At 45.9% G+C, this 16,486-nt stretch overlaps 1 protein-coding gene across 1 annotated transcript in view; it reads right to left on the reverse strand.

Annotated features, from left to right (window-relative positions):
* Positions 1-871: 871 nt before the first annotated feature.
* Positions 872-16,486, reverse strand: part of LOC106576076 (cyclic AMP-responsive element-binding protein 3-like protein 2) — a 30,704-nt gene continuing 15,089 nt past the window's right edge. Inside the window, exons 2-12 of the mRNA XM_014152954.3 lie at positions 8,555-8,786; positions 8,137-8,321; positions 7,948-8,023; positions 6,030-6,238; positions 5,547-5,693; positions 4,732-4,790; positions 4,407-4,475; positions 3,847-3,946; positions 3,114-3,237; positions 2,184-2,418; positions 872-1,945 (exon numbers count right to left, since the gene is read on the reverse strand). Of these exons, the coding sequence (XP_014008429.1) occupies positions 1,873-1,945; positions 2,184-2,418; positions 3,114-3,237; positions 3,847-3,946; positions 4,407-4,475; positions 4,732-4,790; positions 5,547-5,693; positions 6,030-6,238; positions 7,948-8,023; positions 8,137-8,321; positions 8,555-8,786 (1,509 nt within the window). The 3' untranslated portion in view covers positions 872-1,872. The remainder of the gene's footprint in view (positions 1,946-2,183; positions 2,419-3,113; positions 3,238-3,846; positions 3,947-4,406; positions 4,476-4,731; positions 4,791-5,546; positions 5,694-6,029; positions 6,239-7,947; positions 8,024-8,136; positions 8,322-8,554; positions 8,787-16,486) is intronic.

The following is a 16,486-nucleotide window of genomic DNA, read 5'->3' on the forward strand; positions in this document are numbered from 1 at the left end:
TCCCAACCACGAGACTTTCATTCTAAGCAAATCAGTCTGTCTGAACATTTTTGCCTTAATACAATTAGGTTAATGTAATTTGAGGTAAAAGAATAATCAAGGGTGACAGTTCTTTCACAAGCAGGGAGACAGACACAACATTTTACAAAATGCACACAGAAATATGCATATACGCACGCACGATCACCCGCACACTGACAAACCAGTTGTGTCCATAGAGCCGTTGTCCAGAGGCAGAGCTTTCATTTGTTTGAACATTGGAGTGTGGGTTAAAAAGCTTTCATTTGTTTGAACAATGGAGTGTGGGTTAAAAAAGCGATTCTCAACTGGAAAGTGTCTGATATATTTTGTTTAAATACTCCAGTCTGAACTGAAACGACTAAAACCAGGTAGAAAGTGTGTAGAAACCAGTAGAACTAGTTGGTGGATTTGGTTGATTTTGCAGTCTCAAACCAGTGAACTCAACATTCTTCATCAAGAATATGGGCATAATGAAAAATGAGGGACTCCCTTGTCATATAATTAGTACATGTACTATCAATATAGCGTAAAAAAATTCCAGATTGCATTTTGTCAACAAAAAAAACTAAACAAAAAATCGCCATGCAAATATTGGATCGCGGCTGAGACAATTTGGTTCTATTTGGGTGCCGGGGTAAAACCAGTTGAGAACCACTGGGTTAAAACATTTGAATAAGTTGATTTGAATGGCTGGTGGCCAAACCTTTGGGATGGACTTAGTACGACTCCTGACGCTTATGTCATTATTGACTGACACATGCTCACAGTGAGTGTATGCGTGCTTGCAGTCTCAAACACACAGTACATGGACTTCAATAACACTTCAAAGCAGGACAATCTTACACTGCAGTTGATGTTTTTACTACGGAAAAATATTTGTTTTAATCAAAAACCAAAAAAGGACAGAACCCATAAAGACAGTTTATATGCAATAAATAAGAATAAAATGGACTCTTTGGGGGATGCTGTGTGAGTGGATTGACTGCAGGGTGCAGGTTAAAGGAGAAGTGCTTATGATTCTGTTCATCTGTGTGTATGTGTGTGTGTGTGTATGTGGCAGACAGTGCAGGTGGTAGAGACTATGACCTAGCAGAAACATCCTAATGGTTCATTACATGTCACAAGGCCACCATTGTGTTTTCTCTGGCGAGAAAGTATCTTCGTTTAGGAAACAACACATTCCCCACACACATTATCTGGTATAAAGTACTTTGTCATAACGCTGTATTAGAAAAACTTGATTGTCTCAACATACAACCATCGATCAACATCAGTCAACATTGTTTTTACTGACCTCATACATGCAGGCTGGCATTTATATTTTACAAAAATAGGATGTGCTACGAAGACCTTTGGCTTTTGACAGATACTCATATTTAAGGACATAGGGTGATATTCTAAATTCATCCTGACAAAATCAATAGGAAAAGAATATGGTAAGAAAATAGCATTTGAGATACTAAGCCCCATTACTGTGAAGACATCAGAAGAGTATTCAAAGAGCCACGGGGCCCATTCTCATAACACCACCATCACATGAAAGGGGAATATCACCGTAGAAATACAGAACAAAATACCCCTCACTCAAATATAACAGAGCATAATGGCTAAAGCAAAGGATGTCATAAAATATATAAAGAAGTGAAGCAAATAAAGGCAAAATAAAAACAAAGTATGAACACAAAAATATATCAAAAGGTGGTGTACTATTGGAATGGAATAAAAACACAATATAAAAGAACAACAACTACATACGATAAAACAATAAAGATATCCAAAAAGATTCTATAAATACAGAGGGCCTCGTCTCCTGCAGAGGGAAGGTCAAAGGTGAGGGGTCAGAAGTAGACCCTATGACGTCTCGTTGACTGTCCTCTCCAGCTCTATGATTTTAGTGTTGTCGTTCACCCTCTGCTCCAGAGACCTGGCGCAGAAGAGAGACAAGCAAATAATAAACTACAGTACTACACTTTTACTGACATCAATAGCCCAGAATCGTGTACATTTTTATTTATTTTTTTCTGTCTCATACAGTCTCTGATATCATCGCCTACCATAAGTGTGTGTGTGTGTGTGTGTGTGTGTGTGTGTGTGTGTGTGTGTGTGTGTGTGTGTGTGTGTGTGTGTGTGTGTGTGTGTGCATGAGTACGTGTGTGTCTTACCTGTGCAGGTCTAATAGCAGGGGCTTCTGTGGGTTCGTATCACTGCTGTTGCTGAAAGGTGGGCGAGTCTCAGCACGATGTGACTCCTCCCCTTTCGGCGGCTTTTTCTCAGAGCGCCACGCTGCCATGACAACTGTGGGCCTCTCCAATTGGTCAGGATAGTCCCCGCCCAGACCCAGAAAGTGTGGCTCGTCCAGCCCCCTCTCCTCATAGGACAGCAGGCTCCTGGACTTCACTGTGAAGGATCATGGGTAAAAAAAAGAAAATGACCTGATCACATCATGTCCAGAAAGGAGAAAGTACTCAATGACATGCCTATCTTTTACATCTTTCTTTGTTGAAACGTCTTTTGGTTTTTAGGGACGGTATAATCCTTTGATATGATCGTGTCTACTACGAATGCAATCCTACAACCCTCTTAACAATATGAAGTCTTATGAACTGGATTACACATTAAACCTAACCCTACCAACAGTAAATCTTGCTCTGTACATATCCTACAAACAGATTGTTCTACTGTAGGGGCAGAGTGCCAGCAACACTAATACTGGGCTCTGTGGCAAACAGGCGGTGTGTGGGAGGGAGAAGAGCTGCAGGGGGAGCAAAGATCAATCATCATAAAATGGCTGCACTGCTGTTTAATCATGCTAATGATAGTCCCTCTGAATGGGGAAATAATGACATTCAAGTGTACACTCTTCCAGGAGGCCACGTCAAAACACTCCAAAAGGTGTGTGTGTGTGTGTATGGCTGGTAGGATTACGGAACACTGCTAGTTTCTCAGCACTCAGAGATTCAGAGCTAATGCCTCGCTAACACACACACATACACACACACACACACGTCATGCACTGTAAAAAGATCAGCATTAATCTAAGAAACATGAATGTGCAATGTGTGACTGACTGTGTGTGTGTGTGTTTATAGTACCTGTAGCTGTGTAAGACTCCTGCATGGCCATGTCTCTGGAGAGGCCAGTCTCTGTGATGGAGGAGCAGGGACCCAGGCTGGAGTAGAAACTCCCTAGGAACACAGCGAAGCACAGCACCACTACCTACACACACACACACACACACACACACACACACACACACACACACACACACACACACACACACACACACACACACACACACACACACACACACACACACACACACACACACACACACACACACACACACACACACAATATGTTATTAGGCTCCACAACAGGTATGATATGTTATGATATGTTATTAGGCTCCCACAACAGGTATGATATGTTATGATATGTTATTAGGCTCCACAACAGGTATGATATGTTATGATATGTTATTAGGCTCCACAACAGGTATGATATGTTATGATATGTTATTAGGCTCCACAACAGGTATGATATGTTATGATATGTTATTAGGCTCCACAACAGGTATGATATGTTATGATATGTTATTAGGCTCCACAACAGGTATGATATGTTATGATATGTTATTAGGCTCCCACAACAGCTGACACACAGAGCATGCAGGAGTTATATAAAATGAAAAACAATAGGTTATCCAATCGATATGAAACACAATTGCGCGCGCGCGCACGCACACACACACACACACACGCACACACACACACACACACGCGAGCACACACACACAGGGCTGAGCGTTGAGTTGGGGAGACTCACCATGAGGCAGGAGGAGGTCTGTGTGCCAGTGACTTTGCAGGAGCGGGGAACCTTCCCTGCCACCACTGCCTGCAGAGAGTGCAGCTGTTGTATTAGAGTCCTAGGGAGATGTGACGAGGACGGGAGAGAGGGTGGAAGGGGAAGGGGAGAGAAAGGGCAGAAGGTAAAGTTGGGGTCGGAGCTTAGTCATAGACACTCACACACATCCTGCCAAAGACAACACACACACACACACACACACACACACACACACACACACACACACACACACACACACACACACACACACACACACACACACACACACACACACACAGCTAAATAGACACACAGCTGAACAGAACAGCAGAGAATTATACACTTGACTGGACTAACATATGACTTCACAGACAATGTTACACGGTGTGTATTCGTGCACAAATACATGAAACCATAACAAAACATAACGATCCGTTCGACTCAGTGAACTGTGTGATAATTTTACAAGGTTGGATTAATATTGTAGGAATGGATGAAGCACGAAACATAACCTAGAGCACTATATAATGTATGCCTCTTACTTGTTGGTACACTCCAGATTCTCTACTTTCCTGCGCAGCTCGCTGTTCTCATTGGAGCAGTTCTCCACCCTGTGGACAAAAGGGGGAATTACAAGATCAGTGGCGAGTAGGCATAATAACTAGAGGAGACAATGCTTTGACAGAAGCTACTACTCTATTTGTGTAAAAGCACCGTTGAGTTTTATGAATTGTCATTGCCATAATAAAGTCATTATCTATAGCATTGATAATGACGCTAATTAATTACAAAAAAAAAACAAAAAAACGCATTCCCAAAGCAATACATTTGACTTCTAGCTGAATGAGAACATCATGAAAGACTCACTTCTTCTCCAGGGCGTCCATGTACTCCTTCTTCTTTCTGCGGCTCTCTTGAGCAGAGATCTGAAAGAAAGGATGTCGAAATTACACCCCTGTTATGGCTCACGGAAGTATCACTTTAATGTATCACCCTGAAGTGTGTTATTACATGTCTGGCACAGGCAGAAATAGAAAGTTTTAAATATATGAGTGAGCATTTCTCCTTTGCCAAGATAATCCATCCACCTGACAGGTGTGGCATAGCAAGAAGCTGATTAAACAGCATGACCATTACACAGGTGAACCTTGTGCTGGGGGCAATAAAAGGCCACTCTAAAATGTGCAGTTTTGTCACGAAACACAATGCCACAGATGTCTCAAGTTTTGAGGGAGCGTGCAATTGGCATGCTGACTGCAGGAATGTCCAGCAGAGCTGTTGCCAGGAAATCTAACGTTAATTTCTCTACCATAAGCCTCCTCCAACGTCATTTTATAGAATTTGGCAGTGCGTCCAACCGGCCTCACAACTGCAGACCATGTGTAACCACGCAAGCCAAGGACCTCCACATACAGCTTCTTCACCTGCAGGATCGTCTGAGACCAGCCACCCAGAGAGCTGATGAAACTGAGGAGTATTTCTGTCTGTATTAAAGCCCTTTGTGGGGAAAAACTCAGTCTGATTGGCTGGGCCTGGCTCCCCAGCGGGTGGGTCAGGCTCCTAAGTGGTTGGGCCTATGCCATCCCAGGCCTATCCATGGCATTGTTGCATGTTGAGTTTATATTTATGTTCCTAACTGTTGTTTGACATTTCAAATCACAAATCGTAATCACAAGTCCCACCTTGTTCTTGATCTTCCTGCGTATCTTCTTCAGGGCTTTCTCCTCCGCCTTGGACAGGGGCAGCTTGGTGGGAACAGGGTAACCCTCGGCAACCAGGGTTCTCCTCTCTTCCTCTGTCAGCAGGAGAGGGCCAGAGCCCTGCAACTTCTACAGGGGGAGGAGGAGAAGGGGGGGATGGGGGTGGAGAGAGGAAGTGTCATCAGAGTCCATCAGATAAACTGACAAACTTTATCTTATTTCAGTGACGTCCCTGTATCTGTTCTCTGAATAGTTCCATCGCTCATTCCTTCCGTTTCATGAGGTTGTCACTGATCTGACCAGGTCGGATTGGTGAACGCAATAGGGTGACAACCTCGCATAAACTTATCCAATCGCTCTCAGATCAGTGATTACCTGAAGAAAGGTAGGAACGATTCATATTATGACAACAGGGTCCCTGTATCTTTTCAGTTCATCCCTGGTGTCAGTCTGTGTTGTACTTACGTGTGGGGCGGTGAGAAGAGGGGAGTTGGAGAGGGAGGAGGGTGTGCGCAGAGACACCTTGAGGCCGGCCTGGGAGGGCGCAGGGCTGAGGGGAGAGGAGGGGGTAGAGGGGCTCTGGGGGGTGCTGGCGTGTACCGGACTCTGACAGCCCTCTGAGTCACTGCTGTGGGAGGAGGGAGGGGTGGGTGGCATCTGCAGAGACTCCAGACCTTGTGAGGGGAAACACACATAAACAGGTCACACACCTGCAAACGTTCTCTAGAGACGATCAACACTAACATTTACAGACTTTACACATTGGATTGTACTTAATGTCAACATCATCCGTCAATGGCTAGAGGGGATCCTCAGAGCAGCACAACACTGCATAGTAACTATACTGAACCAAAATATTTAAAAAATGCAACACGCAACAAAATCAAAGATTTTACTGAGTTACAATTCATATAAGGAAATTAGTCAAATTGAAATACATTTCTTAGGCCATATGGATTTTACATGACTGGGAATACAGATATGCATCTGTTTGTCACCTTAAAAAAAAAAAGGTAGGGGCGTGGATCAGAAAACCAGTCACTATCTTATGTGACCACCATTTGCCTCATGAAGCGCGACACGTCTCCTTCGCATAGAGTTGATCAGGCTGTTGATTGTGGCCTGTGATTGTGGAATGTTCTCCTTCTCCTCTTCAATGGCGGTGCGAAGTTTCTGGATATTGGCAGGAACTGGAACATGCTGTCGTACACCTCGATCCAGAGCATCCCAAACACGCTCAATGGGTGACATGTCTGGTGAGTATGCAGGCCATGGAAGAACTGGGACATGTTGATGTTCCAGGAATTGTGTACAGATCCTTGCGACATGGGGCTGTGCATTATCATGCTGAAACATGAGTTGATGGTGGCAGATGAATGGTACGACAATGGGCCTCAGGATCTCATCACAGTATCTCTGTGCATTGAAATTGCCATCGATAAAATGCAATTGTGTTTGTTGTCCGTAGCTTATGCCTGCACAAACCATAACCCCACTAGGGCACTCTGTTCACCACGTTGACATCAGCAAACCGCTCGACCACACAACGCCATACACATTGGTCTGCAGTTGTGAGGCCGGTTGGACGTACTGCCAAATTCTCTAAAACAACGTTGGAGGCGGCTTATGATAGAGAAATGAACATTCAGTTCTCTGGCAACAGCTCTGGTGGAAATCCCTGCAGTCAGTATGCCAATTGCACGCTCCCTCAAAATTTAAGACATCTGTGGCATTGTGTTGTGTGACAAAACTGCACATTTTAGAGTGGCTTTTTATTGTCCACAGCACAAGGTGCACCTGTGTAATGACCATGCTGTTTAATCAGCTTCTTGATATGCCACACCTGTCAGGTGGATGGATTATCTTGGCAAAGGTGAAATGCTCACTAACAGGGATGTAAACAAATTAGTGCACAAAAGTTGAGAGAAATAAGGTTTTTGTGCATATGGACATTTCTGGGATCTTTTATTTCAGCTCATGCAACATGGGACCAACACTTTACATGTTGCGTTTGTATTATTTTAGAAAAAAAGAAGAAACCCGCACACTGCTCTTGATAGTATCACTGATCTTTAATAAGCTTACGTATGTGAACTTCGTCAGAGCGTTTGTATTTAAAAATATATATATTTTGGACATACCATACACATTGTCAAATACTTAAAAGTGTGCTTGATTTATATTCAAAATGTACGCACGCATGACTAAGTCGCTTCGGATAAAAGCGTCTGCTAAATGGCATATATTATACGATTATATTATTTAATGAGGTGGAAAGAGTCAGCACAGTATTTGACACGTATATTTGACCCAGGTCTGGGGACTACATACAGAGAGGTTATGAGTAGTGTGGCAGTACGATATGGTGTGTGTCAGGTCTCACCTTTAGGAGACAAGTTGAGGAACTGGTCCACCTCATGAGGCTCCAGTTTGATCTGGATCTCACCAATCTCCTTCGCCTAGACGATCAGACAGCAGAGAGAGACGTTACACGCGTGCATACGTTTGTGTGTGTATTTGTAAGTGCATGTGTGCCTGTTTGCATGTGCTGTGACTCTAGATGTCTTCTTACTTTGCTGGTCTTGCCCTGTGTGGCCGTCTGTGGGTTGGGCTTGGGGGCTGGTGGGGCCGGGGCCTCAGTGATGTGGCCCTCAGGGGCCAGGGAGAGGGTTAGGGTGGGCAGCAGGGCTGGAGGGTCACACAGCAGCACCTCCATCTGTTCCTCCTGCTCCACAGGCCAATCCTCACCATCTGATTCTAATAGAGCGAAAGAGACACGACACATCGGCATCAACACGGTCACTTAGATACTGTACGTACTGTTTGTGTCTTGTCCTGAACGTACTAATGCACATATCTCTGTATTTCCACCCTCTTTTGTTAGAGATACCGCAGATATCCTACACATTACAATACGGCATGTAATCTACAACTGTCACTGAGGCCCAAAAACCCTCCCCTCTGTCTTCCCTCTGTCCTCCTCCTCTCACCTGCATCACTCCCCTGCTCCCCAGGCAGATGTGAGACGGGAGACTGGGGCCGGGAGTCCCCACACAGGGAGTAGGAGTGCTCCGCCTGGATGTGGGGTGGCAGCGGGGAGGACGGGGTAAAATCATCCCCCTCGTCCATGGCCTCACCTTCCCGGCCGGACAGGAAGGGGTCGCTCAGCAGCTGGCCCAGCAAAGCATCCTGGGAGAAGTCATCCAGGAGGTCTGTGAAGTGCTGTTAAAGGGCGAGAGGGGTGGGGGGGGATATGGATGTTCATGATAGATTGACAAAAGACACATAAGAAACACAGACTTGAGGCTAAGCGCACAGACATGATACCATCTAGTCATCACACTGTCTAGTTATTACACCATATACCATGTCATTATTATATCATATATCTGTAACTGTAGCTAGTTTGTAATTACTGCCAATAAAGCTCTTTAATGGCTATCAGCACTTGCCTTTGAGGAAAAGCCCCCCAGGCCAGCAACAAACAGCCAATCATAGAGCTGTAAAATCCCCTCTCCTCCTGTGACAATAGAGGCTGATATCGCTCCCACCAATCAGAGCGGCCATATCTCATGCTCCCATCTCTCAATGTGGTGAGACGTTTTGACTTTTGAGTAAAGGCCAAGACTGACAGCCACCTTCTCCACTTCTCCTTCTCCCTTCCATCCCCCCCATCCTACCCTCAGAACATTCCTCCATGCACATTCCTTCCCATCTTCCTTTCTTGATGTGACCCCCCCAAAAAACTCTAATTTCTCATCACTGCATGGGACAGGTTAGGACAGGTTAGGACAGGCCTCTCAACCTCAGCTGTTCAGGTGCTCCAATGTTTCTTCCCCTCTCTGCCCCCCCCCCCCCCCCCCCGTTTTTTTTAGATTCCCTACCTCTGTCATGTCATCATGAAGACCTTCCTGTCAAAGAAGTCACCTCAATAAACTGAGGGAGCGTTCAACGTGCGTGACGGTATTGTACCCTGCACTTGAAAGTCATTATCAGATGGGTGTATACTATTTAACTATCTACCTCTATACCTCTTTTCAGGTTATGTACTTCTCTACCTCTCTTTAACATGACCTACCTACTAACGCCTATCAGCCAGCTAGAACAGTAATATGGTCAGACTAGGCCAGATTTTGTTTGTAGCTAATAGCTACATTTTGCAATAGAACTGGCTTTCTTTAGACTAGTTGAGTATCTGGAGCATTTGTGGGTTCGATTACAGGCTCAAAATGGCCAGAAACAAAGCACGGTTTTTGTTTCTGGCCATTTTGAGCCTGTAATCGAACCCACAAATGCTGATGCTCCAGATACTCTACTAACGAAGGCCAGTTTTATTGCTTCTTTAACCAGAACAACAGATTTCAGCTGTGCTAACATAATTGCATAAGGGTTTTCTAATGATTAATTAGCCTTTTAAAATGATAAACTTGAATTAGCTAACACAACGTGCCGTTGGAACACAAGATTGATGGTTGCTGATAATGTGCCTCTGTACGCCTATCTAGATATTCCATAAAGAATCTGCCGTTTCCAGCTACAATAGTCATTTACAACATTAACAATGTCTACACTGTATTTGTGATCAATCTGATGTTATTTTATTGGACAAAAGAAATGCTTTTATTTCAAAAACAAGGACATTTCTAAGTGACCCCCAAGCTTTTGAACGGTAGTGTATAATGTGTGTGTGTGTGTGTGTGTGTGTGTGTGTGTGTGTGTGTGTGTGTGTGTGTGTGTGTGTGTGTGTGTGTCAGAGAGTGGGGTGATGTTGTACAGTAGGGGACAGTGTTACTGTAGAGCTGAGGAAAAGGGAGGAGGGAGGGATGTTTCAATGTGTTGCTCATTAACAAAAAGATCCACAGAGACAACAACCTCGCGAAACAAAGGCCTTTTGCACTCACAAAATAAAGGCACACTCAACAACTTCCACAGCTGCTTAGAGAGCAAACAGCAGTCTTCAACTTCCTGTTTAAAACTAAGAAGAAGAACACCAGAGACATTTAAAGTACGGACGTTATTAAAACGAATAGGCCTACAGATTTCACAGTAATGCTAAGAAGCATTACTCCGTAGGATTTGGAGCCAACCGTTCAGGTTGTATTGCAGTATCCTGGAAAACCACCGAGTCAGCCAAACAGTTACGTTATTGACCTGATTCCACCCACAATTCAGTTCCCTGGAAGCACATGCATAACTTATAACCTTCACCTGCTCTAGACTACAGTTCTGTCTCCGGGCAGAACTCACAGACCTGAGCCAATAGGAGTATTAGCCGGACAGGGCCTGTCTCTAAACTGGCACAGCAGGGGATTGGAAGCATCTGGAGAACGTGTCCTTGGTAGCATCTCAGAGAGTGGGCAGAGGAAACACTTTATGGATATCATCTAGTTGGAAAACAGAGAGCAACATTCAGAGGAAAAGGGTAGAATGACAAATGGGAAAAGAGAAGACAGTAGGCGGAAAAAGTGATGAACACACTGGAGAATGTGAAAGGGGTAAGAAGGAGAGGGAGACGGAGAGAGAAAGAAAGAAAGAGGGAGCACAAGGAGAGAGGGAGCGCAAGGAGAGAAGGGTAGAGATGGCAGGAAGCCAGGCATGTGGGTTCAATTACAGTCTGATTCAGGCCGAGAGAGAGAGAGAGAGAGAGAGAGAGAGAGAGAGAGAGAGAGAGAGAGAGAGAGAGAAAGAGAGAGGGCGCAAGAGAGAGAGAGAGAGAGAGAGCGCAAGAGAGAGAGAGAGAGCAAGAGAGAAAGAAAGGGAGGCTGAGGGAGTGAGACAAAACTGACCACTCGCCATTGAAATGTTCTTTCCGCTCTTTTTCCACTTGTAATGTTTTCTACATGTCCAGCTGGAAGGGAACTCAATACAAATGCTAATCTGTCCAGCAGGCCTACTCCAGTAGAGTCAGTGACCTCGAACCCACTCTACACGCTAAACATCCTGTTACATACCCTAGTTATACCCTAGTCGTTTCCCTATATGGCTCTATACGCTCTAAACCACCATAGGAAACACTCAGTCCTGTACACATGATTTAAATAGTACACAAACAACTCATATACACACACATACTACTGTATGACTCCAACTCTCCATAAGGAGTTATGTGGGTATATAAGGAGTAGGAATTCAGATCCTTTCAGGCATGCCTCTCTGCAATCCTCTAACAGGCTGGTGTGTGTTTAGTCACTATGTTTATATTAACACACACACAAAATGGGCCTCGTGTTAACTGTGTCTAAAAAGTGTCTCACCCTGCATCTGGCCTGTGCTTGGGTAGGGGAGAAGAGAGAGGGGGAAGGGGAGGGGAAAAGAGAGGAGAGAGAAGGGGAGAGGGGGAGACAAGTTGGAAGAGAGGTGAGGGGAGAGGAGAGAGAGGGGTGAGGAGAGAGGAGAAAGGACTGCTGGCTACGTCACACCGAATCACTAACCAACAGACAACAATTTACAATTTACAATTTACACGGACGCTCACGTCTCCCAGTAACCGGACAGCCGTCCCCAGCGATTGTCACACAGGAAACTCTGGACCCTTACCAGGACGACCACAGACAGACACACCCCTATCCATCACGTTTGTCCCTTGTCATCATGTGCTGTGTGACAGTTATGGTTTGGTGAGATGATGATTGTGATAGTGATTATGGTGAGAAAACGGTTGGGTGTTGACTAGCTTCAGAAGAGGAGGAGGGAGAAGAGGAGAAGGGAGGAGAGGAATGGATCTCTGGCAGTCTTCTATGGTGTTGGAGGTCTCTAGGGAGAGGTTAGACTCTGTAGAGGCCTACTGAACCACAAGCCTTCTCCCTGTCTGTCATTACCTTGTCTATTCAGGGACATAAAATAGAGGAGGGGGCTGGGGCGGCGGGGTTGTGGTGGTGTGTGAGGCCTAGTCGTGCAGGGGGATGTGGGTCATTGGGTTGGGCTCCCTCTGGTTCAGAGGTGCTACTGGTGCTCCTGATGGGAGAGAATGCCTCTTTGTCTCAGGCCTGGCACGGTGGGAGCTGGGTTGGGGGATCTGGAGTGGGGGTGAGGGATGGGTGAGGTAATGAGGTGTTGTTAGGGGTGTTTGGGTGAGGGGCTGTAACTTGACTCTCTGACTCCTTCTCCAGCAGGTAGACGGATGGTTTCTGCACACCCACCCACACACACACACGACAGAGTAGGGCCTACGGGGATACTGTTGGATTACAGGCAACATCCGCACCGAGCTAAAGGCTAGAGCTGCCGCTTTCAAGGAGCACGACACTAATCCGGACGGTTAGAAGAAATCCTGCTATGCCCTCAGACGAACCATCAAACAGGCAAAGCGTCAATACAGGACTAAGATTGAATCCTACTACACCGGCTCTGATGCTGGACTAAAAAAGGGAAACCCAGCCGTGAGCTGTCCAATGACGCGAGCCTACCAGACGAGCTAAATGCCTTTTATGCTCGCTTCAAGGCAAGCAACACTGAAGCATGCATGAGAGCACCAGCTGTGTGATCGTGCCCTCCGTAGCTGATGTGAGCAAGACCTTTAAATAGGTCAACATTCACAAGGCCGCGGGGCCAGACGGATTACCAGGACATGTACTCAGAGCACGTGCGGACCAACTGGTAAGTGTCTTCGCTGACATTTTCAACCTCTCCCTGACCGAGTCTGTAATACCTACATGTTTCAAGCAGACCACCATAGTCCCTGTGCCCAAGGAAGCGAAGCTAAGCTGCCTATATGACTACCGCCCCGTAGCACTCACGTCGGTAGCCATGAAGTGCTCTGAAAGGCTGGTCATGACTCACATCAACTCCATCATCCACTCAAATACCACCCCAACAGATCCACAGATGACGCAATCTCAATCACATTCCACACTGCCAATTCCCACCTGGACAAAAGGAACACCTATGTGAGAATGCTGTTCTTTGACTACAGCAAAGCATTCAACACCATAGTGCCCACAAAGCTCATCACTAAGCTAAGGACCCTGGGACTAAACACCTCCCTCTGCAACTGGATCCTAGGCTTCCTGACGGGCCGCCCCCAAGTGGTAACAGTAGGCAACAACACATCTGCCCCGCTGATCCTCAACACTGGGGCCCCTCAGGGGTGTGTGCTTAGTCCCTCCTGTACTCCCTGTTCTCCCATGCCTGCGTGGCCAAGCCCGACTCCAACACCATCATTAAGTTTGCTGACGACAAAACAATGGTAGGCGTGATCACCAACAATGATGAGGCAGCCTATAGTGAGAAAGTCAGAGAACTGGCAGTGTGGTGTCAGGACAACAACCTCTCCCTCAATGTGAGCAAGACAAAGGAGCTGATCGTGGACTAAAGGAAAAGGCGGGCCGAACAGGCCCCTATTAACATCGACGGAGCTGTAGTGCAGCGGGTCGAGAGTTTCAAGTTCCTTGGCGTCCACATCCCCAACAAACTATCATGGTCCAAACACACTAAGAAAGTTGTGAAGAGGGCACGACAACAACTTTTCCCCCTCAGGAGACATGGGTCCCCAGATCCTCAAAATGTTCTACAGCTGCACCATCGAGAGCATCCTGACCGGTTGCATCACCACCTGGTATGGCAACTGCTCGGCATCCGACCGCAAGGCGCTACAGAGGGTAGTGCGTACGGCCCAGTACATCACTGGGACCAAGCTTCTTGCCATCCAGGAGCTATATACTAGGCGGTGTTAGAGGAAGGCCCAAAAAATTGTCCAAGACTCGTCATCCAAGTCATAGACTGTTCTCTCTGCTACCGCACGGCAAGCATTACCGGAGTGCCAAGTCTAGGTCCAAAAGGCTCATTAACAGCTTCTACCCCCAAAGCCATAAGATTGCTGATCAACTAATAAAATGGCCACCCGGATTATTTACATTGACCCCCTCCCCTTTGATTTTACACTACTGCTACCCGCTCTTTATTATCTATGCATAGTCACTTTACCCCTACCTAAACTCAGCAAAAAAAGAAACATCCTCTCACTGTCAACTGCGTTTATTTTCAGCAAACTTAACATGTGTAAATATTTGTATGAACATAAGATTCAACAACTGGGACATAAACTGAACAAGTTCCACAAACAGGTGACTAACAGAAATGGAATAATGTGTCCCTGAACAAAGGGGAGGGTCAAACTCAAAAGTAACAGTCAGTATCTGGTGTGGCCACCAGCTGCATTAAGTACTGCAGTGCATCTCCTCCTCGTGGACTGCACCAGATTTGCCAGTTCTTGCTGTGAGATGTTACCCCACTCTTCCACCAAGGCACCTGCAAGTTCCCGGACATTTCTGGGGGGAATGGCCCTTGCCCTCACCCTCCGATCCAACAGGTCCCAGGCGTGCTCAATGGGATTGAGATCTGGGCTCTTCGCTGGTCATGGCAGAACACTGACATTCCTGTCTTGCAGGAAATCACGCACAGAACGATCAGTATGGCTGGTGGCATTGTCATGCTGGAGGGTCATGTCAGGATGAGCCTGCAGGAAGGGTACCACATGAGGGAGGAGGCTGTCTTCCCTGTAACGCACAGCATTGAGATTGCCTGCAATGACAACAAGCTCAGTCCGATGATGGTGTGACACACCGCCCCAGACCATGACGGACCCTCCACCTCCAAATCGATCCCGCTCCAGAGTACAGGCCTCGATATAACACTCATTCCTTTGACGATAAACGTGAATCCGACCATCACCCTTGCTGAGACAAAACCGAGACTCGTCAGTGAAGAGCACTTTTTGCCAGTACTGTCTGGTCCAGCGATGGTGGGTTTGTGCCCATAGGCGATGTTGTTGCCGTTGATGTCTGGTGGGGACCTGCCTTACAACAGGCCTCCAAGCCCTCAGTCTCTCTCACCCTATTGCGGACAGTCTGAGCACTGATGGAGGAATTGTGCATTCCTGGTGTAACTCAGGCAGTTGTTGTTGCCATCCTGTACCTGTCCCGCAGGTGTGATGTTCGGATGTACCGATCCTGTGCAGGTGTTGTTACATGTGGTCTGCCACTGCGAGGATGATCAGCTGTCCGTCCTGTCTCCCTGTAGCGCTGTCTTAGGCGTCTCACAGTACGGACATTGCAATTTATTGCCCTGGCCACATCTGCAGTCCTCATGTCTCCTTGCAGCATGCCTAAGGCACGTTCACGCAGATGAGCAGGGACCCTGGGCATCTTTCTTTTGGTGTTTTTCAGAGTCATTAGAAAGGCCTCTTTAGTGTCCTAAGTTTTCATAATTGCCTACCGTCTGTAAGCTGTTAGTGTCTTAACGACTGTTCCACAGGTGTATGTTAATTAATTATTTATGGTTCATTGAACAAGCATGGGAAACAGTGTTTAAACCCTTAACAATGAAGATCTGTGAAGTAATTTGGATTTTTATGAATTATCTTTGAAAGACAGGGTCCTGAAAAAGGGATGCTTCTTTTTTTGCTGAGTTGGTATGTACAAATTACCTCAACTAACCTGTAACCCTGTACATTGACTCAGTACCGGTACCCCCTGTATATAGCTTCATTATTGTTATTTTACTTTTTATTTTATTTAGTAAATATTTTCTTAACTCTATATCTTGAACTGCATTGTTGGTTCAGGGCTTGTAAGTCAGCATTTCACAGTAAGGTCTACACCTGTTGTATTCGGTATATGTGACAAATACAAGTTGATTTGATTGAAGTCGAGAGGGATGAGAAGGGTTTGAAAGAATTTCTGTGGTGTTCTGTAATTGCTGACCCCCCATGGCATAAATGTGTGTGTGTTTGTGTGTGTTTAGTGTGCTTAGGCAAAGAGAGGAAGTCGGTTAAGCATGGGGGAAGGGAAGAGGCAGAATTGATGACGCAATATCTTCCCCTGAAAAACCAGATGTGCACTGAAAGAGAGAGGAAGAAATGACTCTCACACACACATATATAAACCACGCCTGTATGTGTGTGTGCGCATGAGGCTGTACCTTGC

Source organism: Salmo salar, chromosome 17 (assembly GCF_965601325.2).
Source record: "Salmo salar chromosome 17, fSalSal1, whole genome shotgun sequence".
NCBI lineage: Eukaryota > Metazoa > Chordata > Actinopteri > Salmoniformes > Salmonidae > Salmo > Salmo salar.